At 37.3% G+C, this 23,598-nt stretch overlaps 1 protein-coding gene across 2 annotated transcripts; it reads left to right on the top strand.

Annotated features, from left to right (window-relative positions):
* The first annotated feature begins 4,719 nt into the window (after positions 1 to 4,719).
* On the top strand, positions 4,720 to 21,297 carry LOC102238361 (F-box only protein 11-like). Of its 2 annotated transcripts, none has more exons than XM_023341302.1 (22): positions 4,720 to 5,053; positions 8,169 to 8,344; positions 8,475 to 8,535; positions 8,734 to 8,878; positions 8,970 to 9,099; positions 10,269 to 10,352; positions 10,480 to 10,612; positions 10,720 to 10,826; positions 12,782 to 12,893; positions 14,699 to 14,805; positions 14,885 to 15,022; positions 15,112 to 15,329; positions 15,544 to 15,724; positions 15,810 to 15,932; positions 17,415 to 17,500; positions 18,186 to 18,262; positions 18,344 to 18,487; positions 19,426 to 19,536; positions 19,622 to 19,729; positions 20,161 to 20,269; positions 20,352 to 20,450; positions 20,726 to 21,297. In XM_023341302.1, the coding sequence occupies exons 1-22, from the start codon at positions 4,966 to 4,968 to the stop codon at positions 20,853 to 20,855; spliced, it is 2,667 nt and encodes an 888-aa protein (XP_023197070.1). In that variant the 5' UTR covers positions 4,720 to 4,965; the 3' UTR covers positions 20,856 to 21,297. The 2 variants fall into 2 exon arrangements, with proteins under 2 accessions (XP_023197070.1, XP_005794704.1); XM_005794647.2 differs by having other exon boundaries at positions 8,475 to 8,556.
* Positions 21,298 to 23,598: the final 2,301 nt, after the last annotated feature.

The following is a 23,598-nucleotide window of genomic DNA, read 5'->3' as shown; positions in this document are numbered from 1 at the left end:
GTTACAACTAGATTACACCAGCAGATGGGTAAAGTTTCCAACAACTCAACCTTATAAAAGTAAAAGTAATCACATGACCTCATCTGTCATATCGCCTACCAAATATTGTCCTTCTGCTGCGACAAGATGTGCTGCCAACTGAGATACCTTGTAATAAATTAGACCAAAGTTTTACACGTGGGATGTCGGCATCAAAAATTCAACATTTGTTCAATGTTTAATGTTATGAGTGAGGGATGTTTATTGAAAAGAACACTGCAGGGAACTGCTGATTAATAATCTGCTCATACTCTGTCTGCTGTAGCTCTTCATACCTCCAAACCTCCTCCAGCCTATGAGCATATATTCTGCTCAAAACGAAGGTCGTGTAATCATCTTTGAGATGTAATTATGCTGTGGCTTTTTTTGTGCAAAATGTGTAGATGGATTGTTGTCACATTTTTTTGTGTGTTTTTTTTTTTTTTTTTTTTACAAAGTTGTTTGTAAATCTTTCTAGCTGAGTATTTTCTTTAAAACCTATTTGTGTGTGCTGAAGTGGTATTTTCTTTATTTTGTAATGCTGTCCTTCAGCTCATCCAAAGCTTTCAAGGACAAAGAGACCCTATTAACCTCTGCTTTGCGTTTGGGTGGGTGGGTGTTTCTTGGAGGAAAGACAGCTGCGTTTTCTGCTCGTTACAGGTGGATGGAAATGGAAGCGAGATAAAGCCCTGCACAAACGCCAGAGAGAAACCCTGAGTTTCAAGGCTGCAGCTGCAGCAAGGAATCCGTCTCATTGATATGGAAGCACTGCCTCCTACATGCTAAACGTGTTGATGCATTTTTACCACCAGGTTATTCAAGTCGGTCTAGATTTAAGACGATTTCTGCACTAGCATTGTTGTTCTCAGATGGCAATTCTACAATTGCATTGCCATATTTTGAAGGTGAAATGTCAATCCAGAAGGTACATATTTGAGCATTTAATTCATGTTCTGGAAGAAAAAAAAAGATTCAAAAGTATATCAAAGGTGATTTAAAACTTAAAAAACAGAATTCATGCATAAAAAGGAGCATAGCACTATGAAACGAAAAGTGTTCTTGCACAATTCCAAATACTTCTTCACATTGAGATAAATTATACTTTCTAAATTTAAAAACATTTTAAAACTGGTCACAGTCACAGATATAAATAAGCAAAACTGAGCCTGCCCAGCCTAGTCTGAGTTCAGCACAGTTCTGACTGCTACGGGTTTCAAACAGTACTGTAGCTAAACAGCTCCCCCTAGTGTTCATACAATGACCTACATCAAAGCATTTTTCACTTGTCAAAGGAAGAGAATTTGAATGTATTCAAAACTGACTCATTTCTTCATACCATAGAGCCAACAAGATATTAGAAACATTTTCAAAGATTTTGGTCCATGACAACATCACAGCAGCAATAGATTTGTCGACAGTGCATCCATAATTTGCAACTCCTGTTCAATCAAATCCCAACATGCTTTGGTGGATTGACAGAATACCTTACAATAGTTCAGCGTTGTTATGAATGCATATATGAGTCTCCTTCAATGTTCTTTCTTAATATACTCAGATTTATTTTTGCTAGCTGCTTAAAGTGACAGAAACTGGACCTGGAAACTGGATTATTTATTTGGTGGCCCAGTTTCACCTCTAATTCTAACTTTACTCCCTGACTTGAAACTTTCGGTCTAACAATGTGTGGAAATAAATCCAGAACAGCAGGAAGAGCAGTCAAAACACCAGTGGCCTCAAGCAACATCACCCGAGTCTAATTTTCACTAAAAAGTAAGAAACTAACTGCAAGACCGAGATGTTATATGTTTTTGCTTTACAGAGTGTTAAAGGAGAAAAGGCCAAAAGAAGAAGAATGAACCTATAAGGGTTTTATTGGGTTTTTTTTCCTTTGTTTTAACACGTTCCGTCCGACAGTACAGCGTTGTCTGAACACTAAGGAGCAGCCCAACCAATTCATTTTCACAAGTAGAGCAATACGGAGCGTTTCGCTATAATGTTTCATCTCATATATATATAAAAACTTTGCTAGACATTGATTTGGGTTTATGTCAAATGCAATGGACTCTGAGACAGCATAGAACGGGAAGAAGAGAGAAAAGACAGGAAGAGAGGTCGGACAAAAGTTAAAAGGTTAAAAGTTAAAAGGTAAGAATTGAGGAAAGAAAGAAAGATAAAGAAAAAACAAGAAACCACCCAATAAGCCTGCGCCTGCTTCTACACCTGCAGAAAGAGAGAAAAAAAATACAGAACTGAGAAAACAAACGGTGGTAACCCACAGACTGTGGAAAGCTTTGCCTTCAACTTTGGACTGTCTTAATTTAAGAAGCAGTTGAAGACTCCTCTATTCAGACTAGCTTTACCTAATGCTCTTGGTGTATATGCATTTTGTTTTTATATTTTCTTATATGTTTTTATCTCCTGTGTTTTGCTTGTTCTTAATTGAAAAGCACTTCGTTTTTGACCCGTGGAAGGTGCTATATAAGTAAAGTTGACTCAAAGGCTTAAGTCGTCTGTTTGGTTCAATAACTCCTTTTTTGGCACTTAATTCATTCAAATTTTTATTGTTTATTTGATAGGGACGGATACAAAGAACATAAAATGGTGCCCGCATTAGTGTTTCTAGTCATAGCTAATTTGTAACACTCATCCCTAGAGGGACCTTTAACATTTAAAAGAAAAGTTAACAGTAAATACAAACGATCAAAAAGAGTTGTAAAGCAATGCATTTAAAACTACTACCTCAAAAACATTACAGTATTTCAAAATAAGGACAGTTTGGTTTGTCTTTAGCCAATTCCTAAGCCTTAAAGCGAACATTTTAATGCAAGTTGTGGTCTTAAAAAGATATGGTAGTGAGTTCAAAAGCTTACAAGTCTTAACAGAGAAGGCCTTTTGTCCAAAGGTTGTCCTGAAAAATTTCATTATTTATGATATCGGGAGTATCTAGTGGCTATTGCTGTTCCTCTCAAATTTAAGCAATTGCTCAGGTGCTACATGACTCCATGACTCAGGTGATTCATGAAACAGTTTAAGAAAAAACATAATAAAGCTGTCAAAGTTCATCAGATTATATTTCTTAATTTGGCTTTTTATCCTTAAATTTTACAGCAGAAAGAGCTAATGTGATTAAATGGAGAGGTTCAAGATGCCGGCAAAGTCAGAGGTAAGAGGTAAAATGAAAAGAAAAGAAAAACTTACAAGTGACACGAAGGGATTCTCGGAAAACACAGAACCATGGAGTACAAGAGGTAACAAGAGACCCATGATACTAAGTAGCGTAACGGGAATAAACAAGAGAATCCAGCAAAGAAAGAACAAGAATGAGGAGCTTACAGTATATACTGAAGAGTTTGATTACTTAGGTGGCAGATTGGGAACTCGGTGCAGTTGTGAAAAGAGACCAAATGTCTCCTCTTGTTTACATGATGGGGATGTAAACAATAACCAAGTGGATAAATCCTAAATACTAGTCCAAAGGAAACTAAACTCAAATGCAAAAATCACAAAATTGTAAGATTAGAAAGATACTAAATACAAAAGGATTAACTGATAAGCAAGATTTAAGATGATATGAATAAACAAGAAAACAAACGGAAAAAGCTCAAATGTATGTGATTCACTTCTATCACTGGAGTTATATTATATCTGGCTTGTACATTTATGTCAAAATTAGAAGAATTACAGTATTTTAAAATTATTCACTTGATATAGTTTGGGCCCTCAAAATGTCTTTAACAATTCAAATCAGCTGATTTTTAGAGTAAAAACACATCCAAATCAATTAGACTGTCATCAAAATGTTCATTTATTTCAGAAGTTCAGTTCAAAAGGTGAATCTATTCTATTATGAGATTAATTTAAACACAGACTCGTGTATTTAGTCTATAATAATTATAGACCTCATGCCAATCAAATTTTCGTTTGGATTTTCATTCTATGTATCCCATCAACAGACTTATCGTAAACCAGCACAAATAAATATGATCTCTGTGTGACACATCTACAATGAAGCACAACATTCTAATTCAAAAATACTGCATTTAAATGTTGTTGTAACTCATATTAATTCAAATTCTTCAAAGAGTTATTGTAGGCAGAGATGGCCGTTGGAAGGAAAGATTTCTTGTAGCTGTCAGTATTACAGCAAATTTGAAAAAGCCTCTGACTGAAGACGCAGTGTCATGAAGATGAAGGTCAGGATTATCTATAATTCTCTTGATTTCATAAAAAAAAATCCTGCTTTGCACTGTCATTTAGTGCAGTAGTCCCCAGAACAGAAACACCCGTCTTTATCACGTTGCTGAGCCTTTTAAAATCCCTTATGCTGATGGCAGAAGAGATTACTCTCCACTGCAGATTTTTTGAATGCATGCAGCATCTTGCAGCAAATATTGAGAAGTGCCCATTCTCATTAATTCCCAAATAAGAATCCCAAAATTCATTTTTGGGTTTAGTTTTGGCGTGTCAATCCAAAATTATTGGTGGTCCCCCACATCTGGATACCTCTTTCAAAACAGGCGCCCCTGGTTTAAACTCCTGCTGCTTGACCGATTACGAATCGCAACAGAAAGGTTTCTTGAAGTCGTTTGATACGAGCCTTCTGATTGGTCTATTAAAACCGACTGTTTGAAACACAGAATGTGATTGGTTAAGATGACGCTGTGTTTTATTTTTTACCATTCGATTGTTTCCCGTGTGAGTTAATGGCTCCTCCTGCAACGGAGAGAGACGGAGCTGGCACAGAGCAGTGAAACGGGGGTTAGCTGAAATACCACGGAGCTGGGTGAAAAAACAGCAATTACACCCCAAAAACAGGGAGGTTTAGGTCGCTATTGGAGGGGATATTTGGGGGAAAGGTCGTCTGGGGGGCTGTTCCAGTCGAGGGGCGACATTTTATCAGTGGGCAGTCGAGGTTAGCGGCGTATTTTTCGACAACCAACTCCCCAGATGAACTCCCTCAGAGCCACCAACAGGAGACCCAGGCGAGTATCGAGGCCGCGCCCGGTGCAACCCGAACGAATCAACGGGGATAGAGGTAAGCTAGGCCACGGTCAGCTAATGGTTTTAAACAAAGGTTTGTTAGGCGAAACCATTCTTTTATGTAACCCTCTTTGTCACTACCGAGCTACTTAGCAGGCCTGGAGGCGGCGGGGTTTTTTTTTCTTTAGGAAAACCCGAGGCTTCTCGCTCTGTGGCTCAGGCCAGGCCGCGCTTTGTTTGGCTTGAGTGATCGGGGCTATAGCTAGCTCACCAGGTTAGGAGGAGGAGGTTGTGGGGGTTGTCTTCGCTTAATGCGTATATAGCTAGGCGGACATCATAAATGGCTCAAATATTCCCCGGCTTGAAGCTTACGGGGCGGCCTAACCCTCCGCAATCACAAGCTTCGTGGCCGGTCGGCTGCTGCATTCCCAGCTGTCACAGCAATTTGTGCGAGTGCAAACCTTTAGGACTGCCATTTTTGGGGTGTAACGTTAACAAAAACATTAGCCGCGGCTCCAGGGGCAATGCTAGCTGGTTGCTCTTGCCTGGAGAGGACACGCACATCAGCTGTGACAGAGGATACTGCGTGATTTGGGCTAATTACCCGGGGTCAGCCGAATAGCCTCAGATTTGTTAGTTTGAAGCTCGTTTTGTTATCGGATTGTCGGTCTATGCTAGTCGCGGCTTGATTTGTTTACACCGCGGATTTGCCAGCTACGCAGTTCAGTTTTTAGCTGTTAGCAGTCGACATCGACTGCTGTCCCTGATTTGACAGCACCACAAAAGACCAGTGTGGTTGTGGCTGGGACAACGACAAATGCATACAGATCAGGATCTTTTCAGGGTAACTACACATGAAAAAAGGTAGTTTATCTGCAGAAGGCGCATCTCCTATTATCAATCACCAACCTTTGTCTGCTTTAACACCTAATGTGGGTCATAAAATAACTATTAAACGATCATATATGGAGGTTAAATATTAAACAGATAGTGTGTTTTATTAGCCGATATTATTTTTTATAAAACTTCAGTGTAGATTGAATCATGAGAAAGAGACAGAATTATAAAACACATAGTCATAAAATGTTCGGCACACCATCTGTGGTGTTCTCCTTTTTTGTACTCATAATAAATGTCAGTTAATTTACTTTTTTTTATTGTCCTTTTATTCGCCACTATTGATGGCAACATAAAATATTTGTACATTATTTTCCAGAAGCATTTTACATTTGAAGCCTGAAATTGAATAAAATCAGAATAAAAATTTGAAAGACCTTGCTCAAGTTAGCAAGCATGTGTTTATGTATCAAATCAGACTTTTTTCAAAATATAGCTGCATAAAAACATTGGCTAACTGAACACAGTTTTATTGGACCAAATGTTAATTTTTTTTAAAAAAAGATAATGTGCAATATTGTTGGTATTAGTTGCAGCCGGAGTCCTTCCCACTGGTCTAATGTATTTTCAATATTTAGCATGACACTAGAAATATAATACATCAATGCACAACCTCTGATAGTAACTTTTCTAGTTATATTTAAGCTGCATATAGCTTATATGAGATGCTTTTAATTGTATTTCTATAAGTGAGTGAGTAAAACTTTCTAAATAGTTTTATATAATTTTCATCTAAAAAAGCAAGAAAAGATCTTTCAGAGACTTGAGAATTTTTAATATGTAAACTTTAAATGGTTACAGTATTTTGAAATCTGGGTTATTTTGTCCCTTAATTTCCATCAAAATGTTTGAAAATCCGATAGTTAAAAGTAAAGTATTCACCACAGGAATTGGCAAAATTTCTAAAAGACAGAGGGTTTTTTCCCCCCCATATTGCCATACTTTGTGTTTGACATCGTGACGAATTGAATGAAATATAATTTTACTTGTAAGGAAATAATCCAAAGGCAATTACACAAGAGTGATCAAAGAACTAATTTATAAAAATACAGGAAAACGTGTCTGTCGTTTTACGCTGTCATCTATACTCAGTTTCAAAATCTGAGGTATTTCCATTAAATTTTTAACAGCAAACATTTTTTTACATATTACTTTTCAATTAGTTGCAATAAAAAGGCCAGAAGATTTTCTAACCTATACATATAACTGTATGCTTCAGGTTAGAGATGCATCAATCAAGCTTCTCCTGACTGATTTCTGATTTTCTGATTTCTGAACTTGTGACTCTGATTTTGATCATTTTGTTGTTTGTTTCTTAGGGTTATAACATAATAGAGAAAATGTGCTGCAGGTTTTAGTTTTGAATCTGACAAAAAAAATAAGGGATTTAGGGGATTATTTGAATTTATGCTTCAAAGGATAACCTTTTATCTGATTGTTTTATATTCAAAAATGTGCATTAAAGGTACATTCTACCAGTTGACTTTGGGTGCATTCACACCAGCCTTGTTTGGTCCGATTTAATCAAATTCTAGTTTGTTTGTCTAGAAAGTCCAGTTCGTTGGAGACTTGTGAATAAATAATCAAACTTTGATGCAAACTCTGGTTCGCCTAAAAAACTAGATCTTGGTTTGTTTTTAAGGGATTCTGGTGCGGTTTGAATAGGTATGTGGATACCAGCTTGCTTTAACAGAAAAAAGCGAGCTGTAGTGCATAGCATTCTGGGTAAACACAACCTAAACAAACACGTGAGTTTATCGCTAGTGAGAGAAATGGCTCAGGCTCTTTAGGCAAAGACAAAACAAAAATCCTACAACCACTAAAATCTGACGCTACGCCATTTGTTTACATTTTGTGAAGCAAGATGTTGCACTAATGTCCTTCTTCTATATATATAACTGTATGCTTCAGGTTTACAGTTATAAACCTGTAAACCTGGTTTACAGGTTTACATCAAACCTTTGTGTCGTTTTCTTCAGTGGTTGTTGGTGCAGCGTCACCACAGTCAAGGGGTTGAACAGGTTTTCAAACGCTTTGGTTTGTTTGACACAGTGCAGTGTGAAAGCAAACCGTCCCAGCTGAAAATGTAAAAAATGTTGCAATTTTGGTTCCCAATCTAACTGAGTCTACCAGACTACAAGGTGTGAAAACACTGAAAATGGTGGAAGTTCTATAAAGCATAGAGGAGGAAATCTGACACTTTAAAGTACTAGGATGTCTATCCAGTTGATTGTTGCATCTCTACTTAACACCCACAATGCTTTTCTGTTTAGATGAGGAGGCTCCTGCGGCCGCTGCAGCAGAAATGGCTATCGAGGAATCCGGCCCCGGCGCTCAGAACAGTCCCTACCAGCTTCGACGCAAGACCCTGCTTCCTAAGAGAACCACCACTGCCTCTGCCACTGCTTCTGCCACCGCCTCTGCCTGCCCCAGCAAGGGCCCGATGGAGGTGAGCGTGAACGCTGTTGCGCTTGTGCTTTGCTGCAGATTGCAGCAGATCTTGCAGCAGAGAGACACTGATTTATTGTCATATTCACTTTTGAATCCCTCTGAGCTTTAAATCTCTGCTGCATTTTCAGGGAGCTTCAACTTCATCAACAGATGCCTTCGGTCATCGAGCCAAGCGGGCACGAGTGTCCGGTAAGACCCACGACCTTCCAGGTGTGTTTAAGCTCTTCAGCATGATGGGCAGCGTTTACATGTTTGATTTAGTTTTTCTTTCTTTTTCTTTTTGCTGAGATCCACTCTTGCGCTGTTGCATTACAGTCCATCCGTACTGTAATGTTGACCTTTTCTTCAGACTTACACTGCCTTTTTTGTGTATTTGTATATTTTTAGCAGCCCCAGCAGAGCAGTATCTGCAGCAGAAGCTTCCAGATGAGGTGGTTTTGAAGATTTTCTCCTACTTACTGGAGCAGGACCTTTGCCAGGCGGCCTGTGTGTGCAAGAGATTCAGCCAGCTAGCAAACGACCCCATCTTATGGTAAGATGATTTGTATCATCTGACTTTATATCCTAATTTATAAGCAAAGTAGACCTATAAGATTCCATTCATTTCCTTTCCCTATTTCAAGGAAACGGCTATACATGGAGGTTTTTGAATACACGCGTCCCATGATGCATCCTGAGCCCGGCCGGTTTTACCAGGTCAGCCCTGAGGAGCATGAGCATCCAAACCCCTGGAAAGAGAGCTTTCAGCAGCTGGTTAGTACAACTTTGTTAATTAATTTATAAATTTATCTTTATCTAATGCTTTGTTCAGTTTGGACACCCCAGCAACAAGGTGCTGTTGTTCAGACTTCTTATAATCCCTTTGTTTTTTTGTTAAAAATATTTTATATAAGCTTCTGTAAGGCCTTTTATTATTTAAACTGGTTCAACAACCTTGATGGGCTTTTATCAGTAATATTTGGTCATGTATAAAAATACTCTAAAAATTATCTCAACTATTCGTATTGAATAGATTTGTAGTTAGTGTTTCAACTTCCTTTCGTTTGTCAGTGGTTTTAGTTTATAACGTCTGGGTCAGGCGTTGGACAGAATGAGATTCTCACTTTTTGAAACTTTTCAGCTAAAACAACGTTTTTACTCTATTATTACAAGTTTTACATATATTTCAAATGGAAATCTTATTTGCTTTCATTAAAACTGAAAAGCACTAATTAATTGACCTAATTAATTTGAAAGTACTATGCCTTGTAATGTTTAATTTTTCATAATCAAAAATATAGAATAAATGCTGGCAATGTTTAGCTTTGGTTTTCAACTGCTTATTGCCACAGTGTAACACGTTTGCCATCTTGCTCTATATAACTGTTTGCTGGGTACTTAGTTGGGCTATCTGCTCCGGTAGCCAGCTTGCAAATTGGCTGTACCTCTTGAGGCTCATTTATTGTAATTTGAAGGCAGCATTATTTTAATAAAAGTTGTTTGGTGCTTCTCTTGTTTTAAGAAATATATTAAACAGCTAAATTGGTGTTTCATAAAAACAAATGAAAAGTAGTAACACTGGAAGGAGCAGTGCTGCGCTACTCTTTACCTCATATAGATAAAAAAAAAAAACCCAGGTCGCTCTGGTTTTCTCTGCTTCTCATCAATATGACTTTAAACCAGAGGAGCGCTATGACTGCAGATGTAAACGGTGTTGTAGTAGGCTCATAACTAGTCAGGATATCTAGTTTTGAAGAATCTACTGCTGAGTACCCTGCTATCTTTGTGAAAATTATTACCTCTCATTATACAGTCTGGGTTTGAAGCATTTGTTTATCAGCATTGGTGATGTTTTCACTTTTATCGCCTTTTAACAAGCAAAGTTATCTGCAGAAACTGATATCCAACCTACATTCACCAGTTTTGATGTTTTTGTGTTGCAGTACAAAGGTGCACATGTAAAGCCCGGCTTCGCTGAACATTTTTACAGTAACCCCGGCCGATACAAAGGCAGAGAGAATATGCTGGTAAGTCCAAACTCTCAGCTGGAAGACAAAACGGTTGATTACCGTCGATGTGAATGGCATCACTTCTCTAAATTGTCGAAGGATGCGCTTGTTTTGCCTGAAAGTGTTTGTGTCTCTCCTCTCGCAGTATTATGACACCATTGAGGACGCTCTCGGAGGTGTTCAAGAAGCCCATTTTGATGGTCTCATCTTTGTTCATTCTGGCATCTATACCGATGAGTGGATTTATATAGAGTCTCCCATCACCATGATTGGTGCAGGTAGTGGCCATCATAAAACGACGCTGAAGATTTGATCATTCTTCTATATTCAGGCTATATGCTTACTAACCTCTCTGTTTAATGGATGGTCTCCGCTTTCCTCTCAGCACCTGGTAAAGTAGCAGACAAAGTCGTCATAGAGAATACTAGAGATTCAACATTTGTCTTCATGGAGGGTTCAGAGGATGCATATGTGGGGTTCATGACCATTAAGGTAAACAAATACCCTCTTGTCATATTTTTCTTAATGTTGTCATAATAAATACAAATATTTTTAGTACTAATTCATAATAAGGAATACAATTATTAGTTTAGAACATGGCGTTTTCTGTCTAACTAAAAGAAAATGTATAGTTAATCTACAAAAATTACAGATTTGGATGTGTTCAGGTTTCTGATTTTACTAAGAAATCAAATTTTTTTTTTTTTAGTTTCCAGTGAGCTCGTTACATGAATTTTGAAATGTTGAAAGCCTTTTGGAAAGTTTTGCATAAATAACTGTGTGTGCATTCTCTCCAGTATTCACACAGAGCATGCTGTTTTTGTAAAGCTAGCTATGCTAATTGCTAATATAAGATGTTAAGCCAGTTTTAATCCAGGTTCTCGCTGCTCAATTACCTTCTGTCTCAGACAAAATCTTTTTTTCATGAAGAAATTGTAAGAGAATTTCTGTCAGTGTGAATTATAGATTTGTGGTCGTTCAGTGCGAGTGTTACATCAAGTAGTGTGACATTTTCTGGGAGGATCTTACAGGGTGTCTGCTGCAACATACAGCTGATGATTGTCTTATTTTGAAAAGCTGTGACTGCATCCACATCTTTCTCCTTTTGCACTTCCTTTTCTCACCCTTTTTGGGGTTCGACTCCAGTAATAAGTGAAGCAGTCTGACATGAGTTATATCCAAGGTTTTATTGATATCAAGTTTGCAGTATGACATGTTCAACTTCTGTACGCATTTTTAAAAAAATCTGTGTGCAAGGTCTAAGATGTCAATCTCACAATTATTTTGAAATATATGAAAACCATGTTTAAGAGAGACTACTCTCTCACGACACTGTAGCCTCTGTACTAAAATAAATGACAGAAAGTGTAGAATAATATACAGTTCTGTGAAAAAGTAGATATGTTTCTTTTTAGCCATTAGATGTTATGTTTAAGTCACTTAATATATCTGCAGGTTACATAATAATCAGGAGTGGGTTTGTGAAACTGAGCTCACAACGCAAGCCAGCAGCTTCCTACTTTATAAAATGTAAACAAAAATGGAGTGGTGTAAGATTTTACTCGTTAAGAGGATTTTTCTTTTCTTTTGATAAAAGACCATGAGCCATTTCTCCCTCTAGTGCTACGCCCGCATGTTTGCTAATTCGTCGTATTTACCCAGAATGCCACTGCATCCACATGTGCATCCGAAACGCACCGCGGTTCATTCAACTGAATCGAAGGCTAGGTTTTTAAGCATACCAGAGTTCGCTTTTTTTGGTCCACGTCAGAGTTCGATTGCACATTCATGCCTTCACAAACGAACCAGATTTCTAGACAAATGAACTAGAGTTCAATTAAAACGGGTCTTATCAGGCTAAAATATTATCAGGTTAAAGGAGATCAAAAAACTAACCCTGAAGTTTAGTAATTGGTCCATTTTCAGTGTTATGACTTAAAAACACAGTAGTTATAAGTCTAAAATCCTGTGCTGTTAATACAGTGGAATAACTTGGGACTACACTGATTTTAATGAGATCTGCAATGATTGAAGTACCTATAAAAACTGATTCAAAGACTTTGAACCAGTTTTTATAGATACGATATTAAAAATGACTGTAGAAAGGCAGAGTTAGACTGGCCTTAGCACTCTCTGACTGAAAAACAAAGCCTATAAGGTCCAAGAGTCATTTAGTATTATAATAATGTATCTTTGTGAATATGTTGTTTGCTTTGGGTTTTATTTCTCTAGAGTTCCCCAAGGCAAAAGAATAGCAGTATGTGCTCTCTATTAAGCAAGGTTAACCAAATGGTGCGAACTATAATCATCCTATTTCCTCATTATTTTATAACTCTGAACTGTTAGCGGCTCCAACACTTAGAGTGCCGTGTGGATGTGGTGGGCAGACAGAAGTGCTGTCTGCACTCTTGTCCTCTGTCTGACCTCAGCTTCTGTTCCCTCTTCAGTTTAATCCAGATGATAAATCGGCGCAGCATCACAACGCCCACCACTGTCTGGAGATCACAGTCAACTGCAGCCCCAACATCGACCACTGCATCATCCGCTCCACATGTACAGGTAACCACACACACCAACGCCTCCTGTTCCAGTCAGAGGACGCTTCATCACATTTCCTTATAATCTGATCAACCCACACTTTGCAGCAGTAGCGTGTACTGAAAGGATTTTAGTTTGTGATAAGTAGAAATGATCCCTATATTTGGTATAGTAAACTGACATTTAATAGTGGACATTTCAAACTTGCTTACTTTAGTTTAGCAGGTAATAAAAATGAGGAAGTAAAGTGCAAACATTTGTTTTTTGGTCACATGTCTGAACTGGTGTTTAATCAAGTTATTTTATTTTTCAAATTGCATTTTTTACTTGGTTTTCAGTTTATATTATAGTTGATTGAAGAACATTCCTGGTTTAGTATTTGTACACTTTAACTCTTTTCGCCATACGTTTAAAATCTCCTCCTGGATATTTTTGCTTATTTTAAGCGTACGCAGTTCTTTAAATGTCATGTGAGTAAATATATATTTGCCCACTTCTCCGTAACAACTGGAACTTTCAATAGCTAGCAAGTTATTCTTGCAATTTACCGTCCATTAACAGAGTGCCCTTCAGATTAATTTCCATAATAACCTGATAGTGGCTGGAAAGCGAAACGTCTCCCCTTTTAGAAATCGTTGGAATTTTTCAGATGAAGCAAACTCTTTTTGCGTTTTAATGTAGAAATCTCTCTGTGGATTGAAAAAGTTAAATCATCCTGCCGAGAAATGGACACAATAACTCACAAAAATGAAATGAAAGAATTACATGTCAATACCCATTACTGCATCAGAGCTCATGATGCAAATCTTTTTCTCATTCTGCTGGTTGATGGGTTTATAGATCAAAAACGGTGGGAAGTCTTAGATTTGATGCATTTATTTATCGCAAAGGGAAATTTAATGTCGTCATCATCCAAGTACCTTCACGTACGTTGTGGAAGGTGATGCTGTTAGTAATCAGTCTTACAATGAATTTGAAGAGGCCTCTATATGTTTTGTATCTTTAATGATACACAAACTTCATAAAAATATGTTCATTGTTGAGCAGGAAAAAGAATACAATAAACCAATTTTTTGTATTTTTAATGTAATGAATTTTGTGGCCAGTTTAAATTTGCCAGTTTTGGCCTACAGGGCAAAAAGTTTGGACAGCACTGTTCTAGTCTATACAGACACCTTCCAAATACACTCTAGATCTGTGCTTTCCATGAATATATTATTAAAGTTTTAAAATATGTATATTTATATAGAAAAAGATGCAATTTTTTTAGGTTTTTGAATGTTTTGTGCAGGGATTTGAGGTTTATTATCGGCCGATACGATACGTGAAAACAGTACTGAGTTGACTTGAAATGTTTTTGTTGTTTTTTTAACACAGACATAAATGTACTAAATTGTAAATTTGCTTGATAACTCTGCACTAGTACTAAACTTAAACACACCAATAGCTACACAAGTTTGGTCAAAGATGTAAGAACAACTTAAATTTGTTCAGTCAGTACAATTAGGAGTAAAACAGAAAATGTAGCATTAATGATAAAGAAAGAAAAAAAAAAAATAAAAAGGTTGTCTACCTTTTGTAAAATAATCTGTAATAAACTCTTTCAAATGATTCAGAAAGTACAATTAGGAATTATAAATATAATGTAAAATAAATAAAGTATGATGTAGCTGAAAACACAAAGCACAGAATTAAACTGAATAGATCTGCCACATTATCACAGAAACCCGATCTAGATTTTGTTTTTTTATACCGGGTACAGATATTGGTATCGGATCCATGCATCTCTAGTTTTGTAAGACCTTTATTTCCATCTTTGTGTCCAGTGGGTTCAGCCGTGTGTGTGAGCGGACAGGGCGCCTGTCCAACCATCAAACACTGCAACATCAGCGACTGTGAGAACGTGGGTCTGTACATCACAGACCACGCACAGGTAAAATCAAACAGCACATTTTAACCAACGACATGCAACACAAAGAGTCTCGCCGACCGAAAGCTTTTTGTCTTTGCAGGGCATTTATGAGGACAACGAAATCAGCAACAACGCGCTGGCAGGAATTTGGGTGAAGAACCACGGTAACCCCATCATTAGGCGTAACCACATTCATCACGGACGAGATGTAGGAGTGTTCACGTTCGATCACGGCATGGTGAATGCAGCTACGACACGTTTTACTTCTTACCCTGAGGAACTCCTTCACACAGCCTCACCTGTGTTTTTTTTCCCCATTTGTTTTAGGGTTACTTTGAGAACTGTAACATCCATAGAAATCGCATAGCTGGCTTTGAGGTGAAGGCGTACGCCAACCCCACAGTGGTCCGCTGCGAGATCCACCACGGCCAAACGGGAGGCATCTACGTCCATGAAAAGGGGCGGGGCCAATTTATAGAAAACAAAATCTATGCCAATAACTTTGCTGGTGTTTGGATCACGTCCAACAGCGACCCGACGATACGGTAAGAACACAGACGTCCCAGAAGCAGAGTTGGTATGGGTGCTTGAAATCCTTGAAAAAGAATTGAAGCTTTTTTTTTTTAGTTCATTTGTGTTTTAATCTCTTTGGTGCTGGAAAAGTTTGAAAACTGACCTTGGAAATTCTTGAAAAGTGTACATACTCTGTTTTGGGTTTGTCTCATTGTGTTTCACCTTATTCCTTCCTCTTATTTTCAGTGGAAATGCTATATTCAACGGTAACCAAGGTGGAGTGTACATATTTGGAGACGGCCGTGGGTTAATAGAAAGTAATGACATCTATGGTAACGCCTTGGCTGGGATCCAGATCCGAACAAACAGCTGTCCCATTGTAAGGCACAACAAAATCCACGATGGGCAGCATGGAGGCATCTACGTGGTAAATACACAAGTCTTTGTCCAAACCTATTCTAGCAGGGGGAGAAATGTGGTCCTATGATGAGCGGTCCTGTGCTTAATTTCAGCATGAGAAAGGCCAGGGAGTGATTGAGGAGAACGAGGTTTACAGCAACACGTTGGCTGGAGTTTGGGTGACCACAGGGAGCACTCCTGTCCTCCGTAAGAACCGCATCCACAGCGGCAAACAGGTACACAAAAGGCATTTATTTCTTACTTTTGATTTACTTACTTTTCTATTACTGCATATCAGACTTTTCCTGTCTTTCACAGAAAACAAATAATGAGGTTTTGGCAAATGTATAAACATTTTCAGTAGCCACAGTGGCTGGTTTAAGAAAATTATCATTTCTATCGACTTGACAAAACATAATTTTCTGCTTAAAAAGACACGAGCGTTTAGGCCTGTCACAATAAATCAATTAATTGTATACAAGTTTAAAAGAACTCATTAATTTCTTATTATTTTTCCAATTTCTCTCTCTCTACCAAATTTGTTTTCAGAGACTTCATAATTAATTTTATTTGTTGTCTGTTTATGTTTAGTATTTAGACATAGTTAAAATGTCCTTCATTTCCATTGTTAAATGTTCATTAGAGTTAAAAAAAAATGTATCTTTGAAAATATGTTTTTGCATTATTATGACATTATATTACTTCAAAACTGTCTCGAAGCAATATTATCATTTATAGCAATAACTTCTGGGACAATTTATCGTCTAGCAAAAATTTGTTATTGTGACAGGCCTATGTGTGATATTCGTCTTGGATTCAAAAACCTTATTCTTTTTAGTAAACTTGATAAGATTAAATTTACCCTACGAGGTTCCACAACTAAATTTTTAAAGATTTGGCAGCCGTTTTTTGATTTTGTTCAGACATTGCCGTCCCGTATGGTGCCCAACTAAATTTTGCTTTTGCCTGACCTTTTTATTTACATTATCATATTATTTATCAAATTATTTATTTTGTCATTAATACCCATTGATGTACCTTTTTCTTAAATCCTCCCCCCCCCCTTTTTTTTTTATTTATTATATAATTTTTTTTTTTTTCTTTCTTTCTTTCACTATTAAGACCTATATTTATATCATTGTACTTTGCACACAAGACTAATGTCTTTTTTATTTCTTCTTCTAACATATCTACTTTTTGTTTTTTCTTGTTTTCTTTTCTTATTCCTCTGGATTTTATTTGGGAAGGCTTATCCATGTGTTCTGTACGACTTGTGTTCGGTTCTGTTATAGAAAAAAAGTTTACATATCTTGTTCATATATTTTTGTACATTTGTATTTGGATGTTAAAACCTAATAAAAAAAAAACCAAAAAAAAAACCTTATTCTTATTGAAAAAATACTGTACTATTAAAAAAATAAAATCAAAAACGTTAACAGTAAACTGTGGAAGTTTCCTTAAATATTCAGATGGATGGATGAACTGCCAGTTCATACCCACATATTTCTGTTTTCATATCCATTTGTTTCATAAGTTTATTTTTCCTATTGTATTTTTTAAACATAAACATGCTAAAGTGTGGTGCAAAAGTATTCCTAGCTTTCAGAAATATGTAAGCTAGGAACATATTTCCTAGCTTACTAGGAAAAACTTACTTAAAAGAAAAAACTGGCCTTTTTTTCTTTTTGCCACTAATTGAATGTTTTTTTGTCCTTTAGGTTGGCGTGTATTTCTATGACAATGGCCACGGTGTGTTGGAAGACAATGACATCTACAATCACATGTACTCTGGTGTACAGATAAGGTAACAACTCTTAATAGTGTATTCAATGAAAACACTGAATGAGATGAAGATATTTTTCTTTCAGTCCCAAATTTCAAAGAGGATCATTTAGGTCCTTGCCAAAACATAATCCTAGTCCCATGCTACAGTAATCCTATAGAAATCAATACTATGTATATAATTAACACCCAAGTATCTCTGCAGTGCAGTAAAAGTAACCTGGAGAATAAATTAGTAGTTTTTTAATGGGAACTAAAACACAAAAGCTAAAAAAAAAATTCTCATTAAAAAATGTTTTCTTGTAATTTTAGGACATTGTTCTGGTAATTGATGTTAATTGTGACTATATTGTTGTAACCTAGTATAATGGTCCCTTTAATCGTCTAACTCATTAAAGGGATGATTGGAGTAAAAGCCACTTTTTTTGAACTATTTTATGTTATTTGTAAATTCTTCTTTAGAAAAGAAACTCATTAAAAAATGATTCAGATCTGGTTTGAAAAAAGTCAGAGATTTTATTTTTAAGTCGTAACACTCAGACCTATTAAGGGATATTTGAGGTGAGTCAGGGTCTCTGAAAGCCATCATTCATAAAGTATCCATACTTTGAAGTTGATTAAAACTAGATTATTTTATTCAATCATGTATTGAAACTCGTCTTCCATTGAAATCAGCAGAAAATAATTGAGTCTGTTTTGATCTGCAGGACGGGAAGCAACCCAAAGATACGGCGCAATAAGATCTGGGGAGGGCAGAATGGAGGGATTTTGGTCTACAACTCAGGTTCGTATTTACGTCTCACGGCACCAGAGGGACGTCTAACGTGGAGTCACAGCTTCATCTAACGCTGCTGTTATGTCGCAGGGTTGGGCTTCATCGAGGATAATGAAATCTTTGACAACGCCATGGCGGGAGTGTGGATCAAGACAGACAGCAACCCCACATTGCGGAGGAACAAGATCCATGATGGCAGAGATGGAGGCATCTGCATCTTCAACGGAGGCCGAGGTACAGAAACTCAGCTGCCACAAGATCGAGTGTAGTCACAAATCTTCACAAATGTTAATTAAATGTATGGTTTATTAGATTTAAATTAGTTCCATAAACTAATAACGTCAGCTCCGACTTTCTTTAAATGTTGTAGTTTAGCCACTATCCAGCAGAGGATATCACTGGCCAGCCTTAAGCCAGTTGATACAGAAACAAACATGGCGGGGTCATACTAGAACAGAGAAATGATTCCAACAGAGACTGTGTGGGCTGCAAAACGGTCTATGCGGTTCTGTTTTTAAATATAAATACTCAACAAGCTCCTTAACGGCTCTCATTCAGCCGAAGCAGCACCAACTTCTCGATCAAAAATTACAGATTTACTAACGGAGAAAAATTGTAACAAGATGGGAAGAAAGCATCTTGCCAATAAGCAAGATGCTTAAATCAGATTGATTTTGATGACTCTCGTGAGTTAATGAACCTCATGGAGCGAAGTTTTATCATTCGCTGTTTGCTCTTGCTCGTCAAGAGCAAATACATCTCTGAATTAAGAGTTTCATATATTTAATTTTTTTCATCTTCTGTTTTTACATTCGGTGACCTCAGAGGCTCCTGTTTTATGTTTTATAAATATGTTTAAGTTAATAATGTGAGAATCACAATTTTCTTTTTATTCAGTCAGTATTTACTGTGAGAAAATGTTTTTTTTTTAAAATCCAGCATATCCTGAAAAAATTAGCCCATTATGTTATCGAACGACAGTCAGCCCTCTTGATGCAAAAGAACAAAATGCTCAATAAGATCAATCAACTTTAAATTAACTCCTCAACCGATAACTTGGAGCCCTAGATTTAGTGCAGCTTGCCTTCTGTTTCAATCAAGATGTAATTCATTGAACGTAGATGTTCCCAACATGTTCTGTTGAAGCATATGAAGAAACATCTTCCCTGCAGGTTTGCTAGAAGAGAACGACATCTTCAGGAACGCGCAGGCCGGCGTGCTCATCAGCACCAACAGCCATCCCACGCTCCGCAAGAACCGCATTTTTGACGGCTTTGCTGCAGGTTGGCTTCACAGACTCTTCTAGATCCTAAAATAATCATTTGGTCTCCTTTTGGCTTACAGTTGACTTGTCATTCACTAAACCAGGTATTGAAATTACTAACCACGCAACGGCAACATTGGAGGGCAACCAGATCTTCAACAACCGCTTCGGCGGGCTTTTTCTGGCCTCAGGAGTTAATGTCACCATGAAAGGTAAGAGGTTGTTTATATTCATTACAGCTGGGCATGTTGTGTTTGTGCTACACTGCAAAATCAACAAATGTTATCAAATATTTTAAAATTTTCTAGTGGAAATATCTTTGTATACTTGAAATAAGGCAAAACTAACTTATAAGTAGCTTTTCAGCAAGTATGGAGCTTGTTAAAGTAAATATTGACTTAATATAGATAAAAATATACCAATTCCAATGGCTGATTATTTCACTTATAACAAGACTTTTTTATTTTGGCGGGGTAGTAATTTTTTTAATCAATATTAAGGATTTATTTACTTAAACAAGCTCCTATATTTTGCTAAAAGTTGTAGATTTTGTCTAGTGTACAAAGAAGCTCAACCAAAAATACTTTATTTTATGTTTTTGCGGTTTATATCTGCTTACTAACTATTAAATGTTCCCTGTCAGATAATAAAATTCAGAATAATCAGGACGCCATTGAGAAGGCGGTGAGCAGAGGACAGTGTCTCTACAAGATCTCCAGCTACACCAGTTACCCCATGCACGACTTCTATAGGTAAAAAAATTGAAATAGATCTGATTTATAATTTTTATTGCAGTTTTAAGTTTTTATTTAAATGATTTATTTGGTTTTCTAGGTGTCACACCTGTAATACAACAGATAGGAATGCCATCTGTGTTAACTGCATCAAAAAGTGTCACCAAGGACACGATGTAGAGTTTATACGACACGATCGGTGAGCTTCTTTCGTTCTTTACTTTTAAATTTTGTCAGTTAAATTTATGTTTGTTCTGATGTTTCCTTCATCTTGTTTCTAAAGCTCTTTAGAAAAATGCCTCCAGACTTTGAGAAAATCTTGCATTTGACATTTCCTTAAAGGACAGACATCTTAATTTAAAACTTTCATTAAAAACGTAATTAAACTACGAGTTTCATGGTTTTCCTCAAGTTTCACAGAGCACATTAGGTCACCTGTAGATGTTAATTTTATTGATTCACGCTCTCCTTCAGGTTTTTCTGTGACTGCGGCGCGGGAACGTTGTCCAACCCGTGTACGCTGGCCGGAGAGCCCACACATGACACGGACACTCTGTACGACTCGGCACCGCCCATCGAGTCCAACACGCTACAACATAACTGAAGGCGGCGGCTCGTGTTAACGCCCTCAGATAAGCAAACAAACACATTGCATTACACACAGCTACACACACATACACACACTCACATACACCCAGTTCTAAACGTGCATCCGCCTGCAGCTATAAGGACCCAGAGAGACTCTGAGCTCAGCGCTCTCAGTGGAAGAGGCTGCAGAGGAAGCAGCTTCATCTGGCGTCAGCCGCACTCGCTGCAGGGGGTCACTAGAGGGAGCCGTGGAGCTTCCTGAAGCGATTCCTCGCTGCAGACTGTAAACAAAGAAGACTGGGAAGGGCAGGTTATTCTGAGGGGCTTTCGAGGTCCACCTGGTGGCACTTAAAGCATGAAGATCTCCACACAGCTAATCCTCTTGCGAACTGCGGTTAAAAAGACTTCCTGCTTCCTCGCAGCTGCCATCCCCATTGGATAAAAAAAAAAAAGGAAAAGATTGATCGTGCGTGGGGGTGTGTGTGTGTGTGTGAGAGAGAGAGAGAGAGAGAGAGATTGAGCACTTGGGCTTTTTTAAAAAAAATATATATATATATGTTCTGATGAATGGATTTTATTTCAATGCTTTCTCATGTAGTTTTGTATTTTCAAGCAAAAAGCTGACTGTATTTGAATGTCTTTTATTTTATTATATATTATTATAATAATTTTTTTTTTTTTCCTTTGGTTAGCGTCCCTTCCCGTCCCCGCCTCCCGCCACGTCGGACTGCAGAAGCTGAAAGGTTCCAGTGGTGAATTTCTTTCTGTGAAAGAGAAGCTTGTTAACACTAAACCCTCTCCTGTGAGTTAGTTTAAATGGCCGGTGGAGGAGCTCCACACTTGTATAAAGAGGTGTGTGTAAATGTGTGTCGTGTACAGTGCAAACTTTGTGTGCGTGTGTGTTTATATGTTGATGCAGTCAGTGTTTTGTGGAGAGGGTTTCTATAGGGGGCGCTACAGCCCCCTTTTTAACTGGAACCTGGTCAGTCTGCAGCGCCCTGTATCCCCCCCGTCCCCACCCGTTTCTGCCCTCCTCCCAGTGTATCGTGGTGACTTTGGCTCCTCATGCAGCCTGAATCGTATGCATGTACCATAACATCTAGACTTAATATATTGTGAAGTATTCAATAACCATTAGTAGATGCTAGTTGAAATTCAAAAAGGGGTATACTTTCTTAGAAAGACAAAAGAAAACTGAAAACTTGCCATTTCTAAGAAAATAAAACTTTATTAGATCAAACATGTCTGGTTTTTCATTCACTTGCTCTGATTAAAATGTCGAGTGGAGCTAAATAGGCATCTCTAAGTTAAAATAAAGTTTGTTTTTTTTAACTCGAAAAGAAAAACTGCAAAAACAGCATACAGTGGTCTAGTTTGTAGTGAAAATATCTTGATTAGAAATAAAATTAAAATGAACTTACAAGTAACTTTTCAGCAAAATATAGGAGCTCGTTTTAGGTCAATAACTTTAATTTTTTTTTTTTTTTTTTTTAAGTATAGTTTCACTGAGAGATTATTTCACTTATAAGATACTTTTCCCTTGCCATAAGTAAAATAATCTGATGGAACCACAACATTTTTGTCAGTATTGAGGAATTTACTTAAAAACAAGCCCTTTCATCTTGTTACTGCTAACAAGTTACTTCTAACTTAATTTTATTTCTAGTTTACATTATTTACATTACTTTTTTAACTTTGCATTTTTGCATTGTACAGTTGAACCCAGATGTTTACATTCAGACTTTTTTTAGGTCAAAATTACCATTTACAAAATTCCAAAAATGGAGAAGTTGTGTTAGATATGTCTTCAAAGTCAATCTGACATATTTCCACCATCTTTGGAAACCTTTCTTTTCCTGGATTTATGGTAAACATGTCTTATAAATTAAATAATCTACCAGTACTTTTTTCATCAATATAAAGGAATTATTTACCTAAAACAAGCTCCTATATTTTGCTGCAAAGTTACGTTTAAGTTAGTTTGGTCTTATGTCGAATGTAATAAGATATTTGCACTAGAAAGTAAACCAAAAGCAGTTGGTAGGATTTTAGTTTTTGCAGTGCATAGAGTGTAAATCCAAAGTTCAGTGTCTGTGTCATTATTATCTTTTCCTCTTCAACTCTGACAGTTTAGGGGGAGATGAGATTTGTTTCTTAGAGAACTTCAAGGAGGTATGAGACATTTTTTGAAATCCACATTACTTTTATTATTGGTCTGGAGTAATATTTTATTCTTAAAAGTCATGCTTTCATTAGCTGGAAGCAGGAAATAAAGGTTTCAAAACATCAGTCTGTAATCTACATAATGTTTCACTTAGTGACTTCTTAATTTATTGAACATGATTGTATAAAAGGAAATCACGGGAAGCCAAACATAAAGAGAGAACAAGGTCAAAACATTGTAGTTTGCTTTCTTTATGTGCTTTACAGATGGAACTAAACCGCATCGAGTCACAGGTCTTTGGGGGTGTAACTTCAATTACACGCAGTGAAACTCGTGTTATAATTTATGAAACGTGACCAATAGTGGAAACAATGCAGAACACAAGGTTGATACTGGAAAAGCGTGACAGGAATGAGTCGATGGGACCAGAGAGTGATGGCGGCGACCACCACCGACAGGCCTGCAGGGTCGCCATCACACCTCGTTATTCCAGAAAGAATTTGAATTCTGACCAGCTTCTTGGAAATGTCGATCAGCTGAACATGCTTGCTTTGACACAGTGACCTGCTCCAGAGCGGCACAACGCAGAGATTTA

The sequence above is a fragment of the Xiphophorus maculatus genome, chromosome 10 (genome assembly GCF_002775205.1).
Source record: "Xiphophorus maculatus strain JP 163 A chromosome 10, X_maculatus-5.0-male, whole genome shotgun sequence".
Taxonomy (NCBI): domain Eukaryota; kingdom Metazoa; phylum Chordata; class Actinopteri; order Cyprinodontiformes; family Poeciliidae; genus Xiphophorus; species Xiphophorus maculatus.
This window is presented reverse-complemented; position numbering and strand designations above follow the sequence as displayed.

Bases quoted from the DNA above. Each gene is read 5' to 3' on its own strand.
- LOC102238361 (XM_005794647.2), top strand. From the start codon at position 4,966: ATGAACTCCCTCAGAGCCACCAACAGGAGACCCAGGCGAGTATCGAGG. The intron at 5,054-8,168 runs GTAAGCTAGGCC...TTTTCTGTTTAG, and splicing joins ACGAATCAACGGGGATAGAG to ATGAGGAGGCTCCTGCGGCC. The intron at 8,879-8,969 runs GTAAGATGATTT...CCCTATTTCAAG, and splicing joins GCAAACGACCCCATCTTATG to GAAACGGCTATACATGGAGG.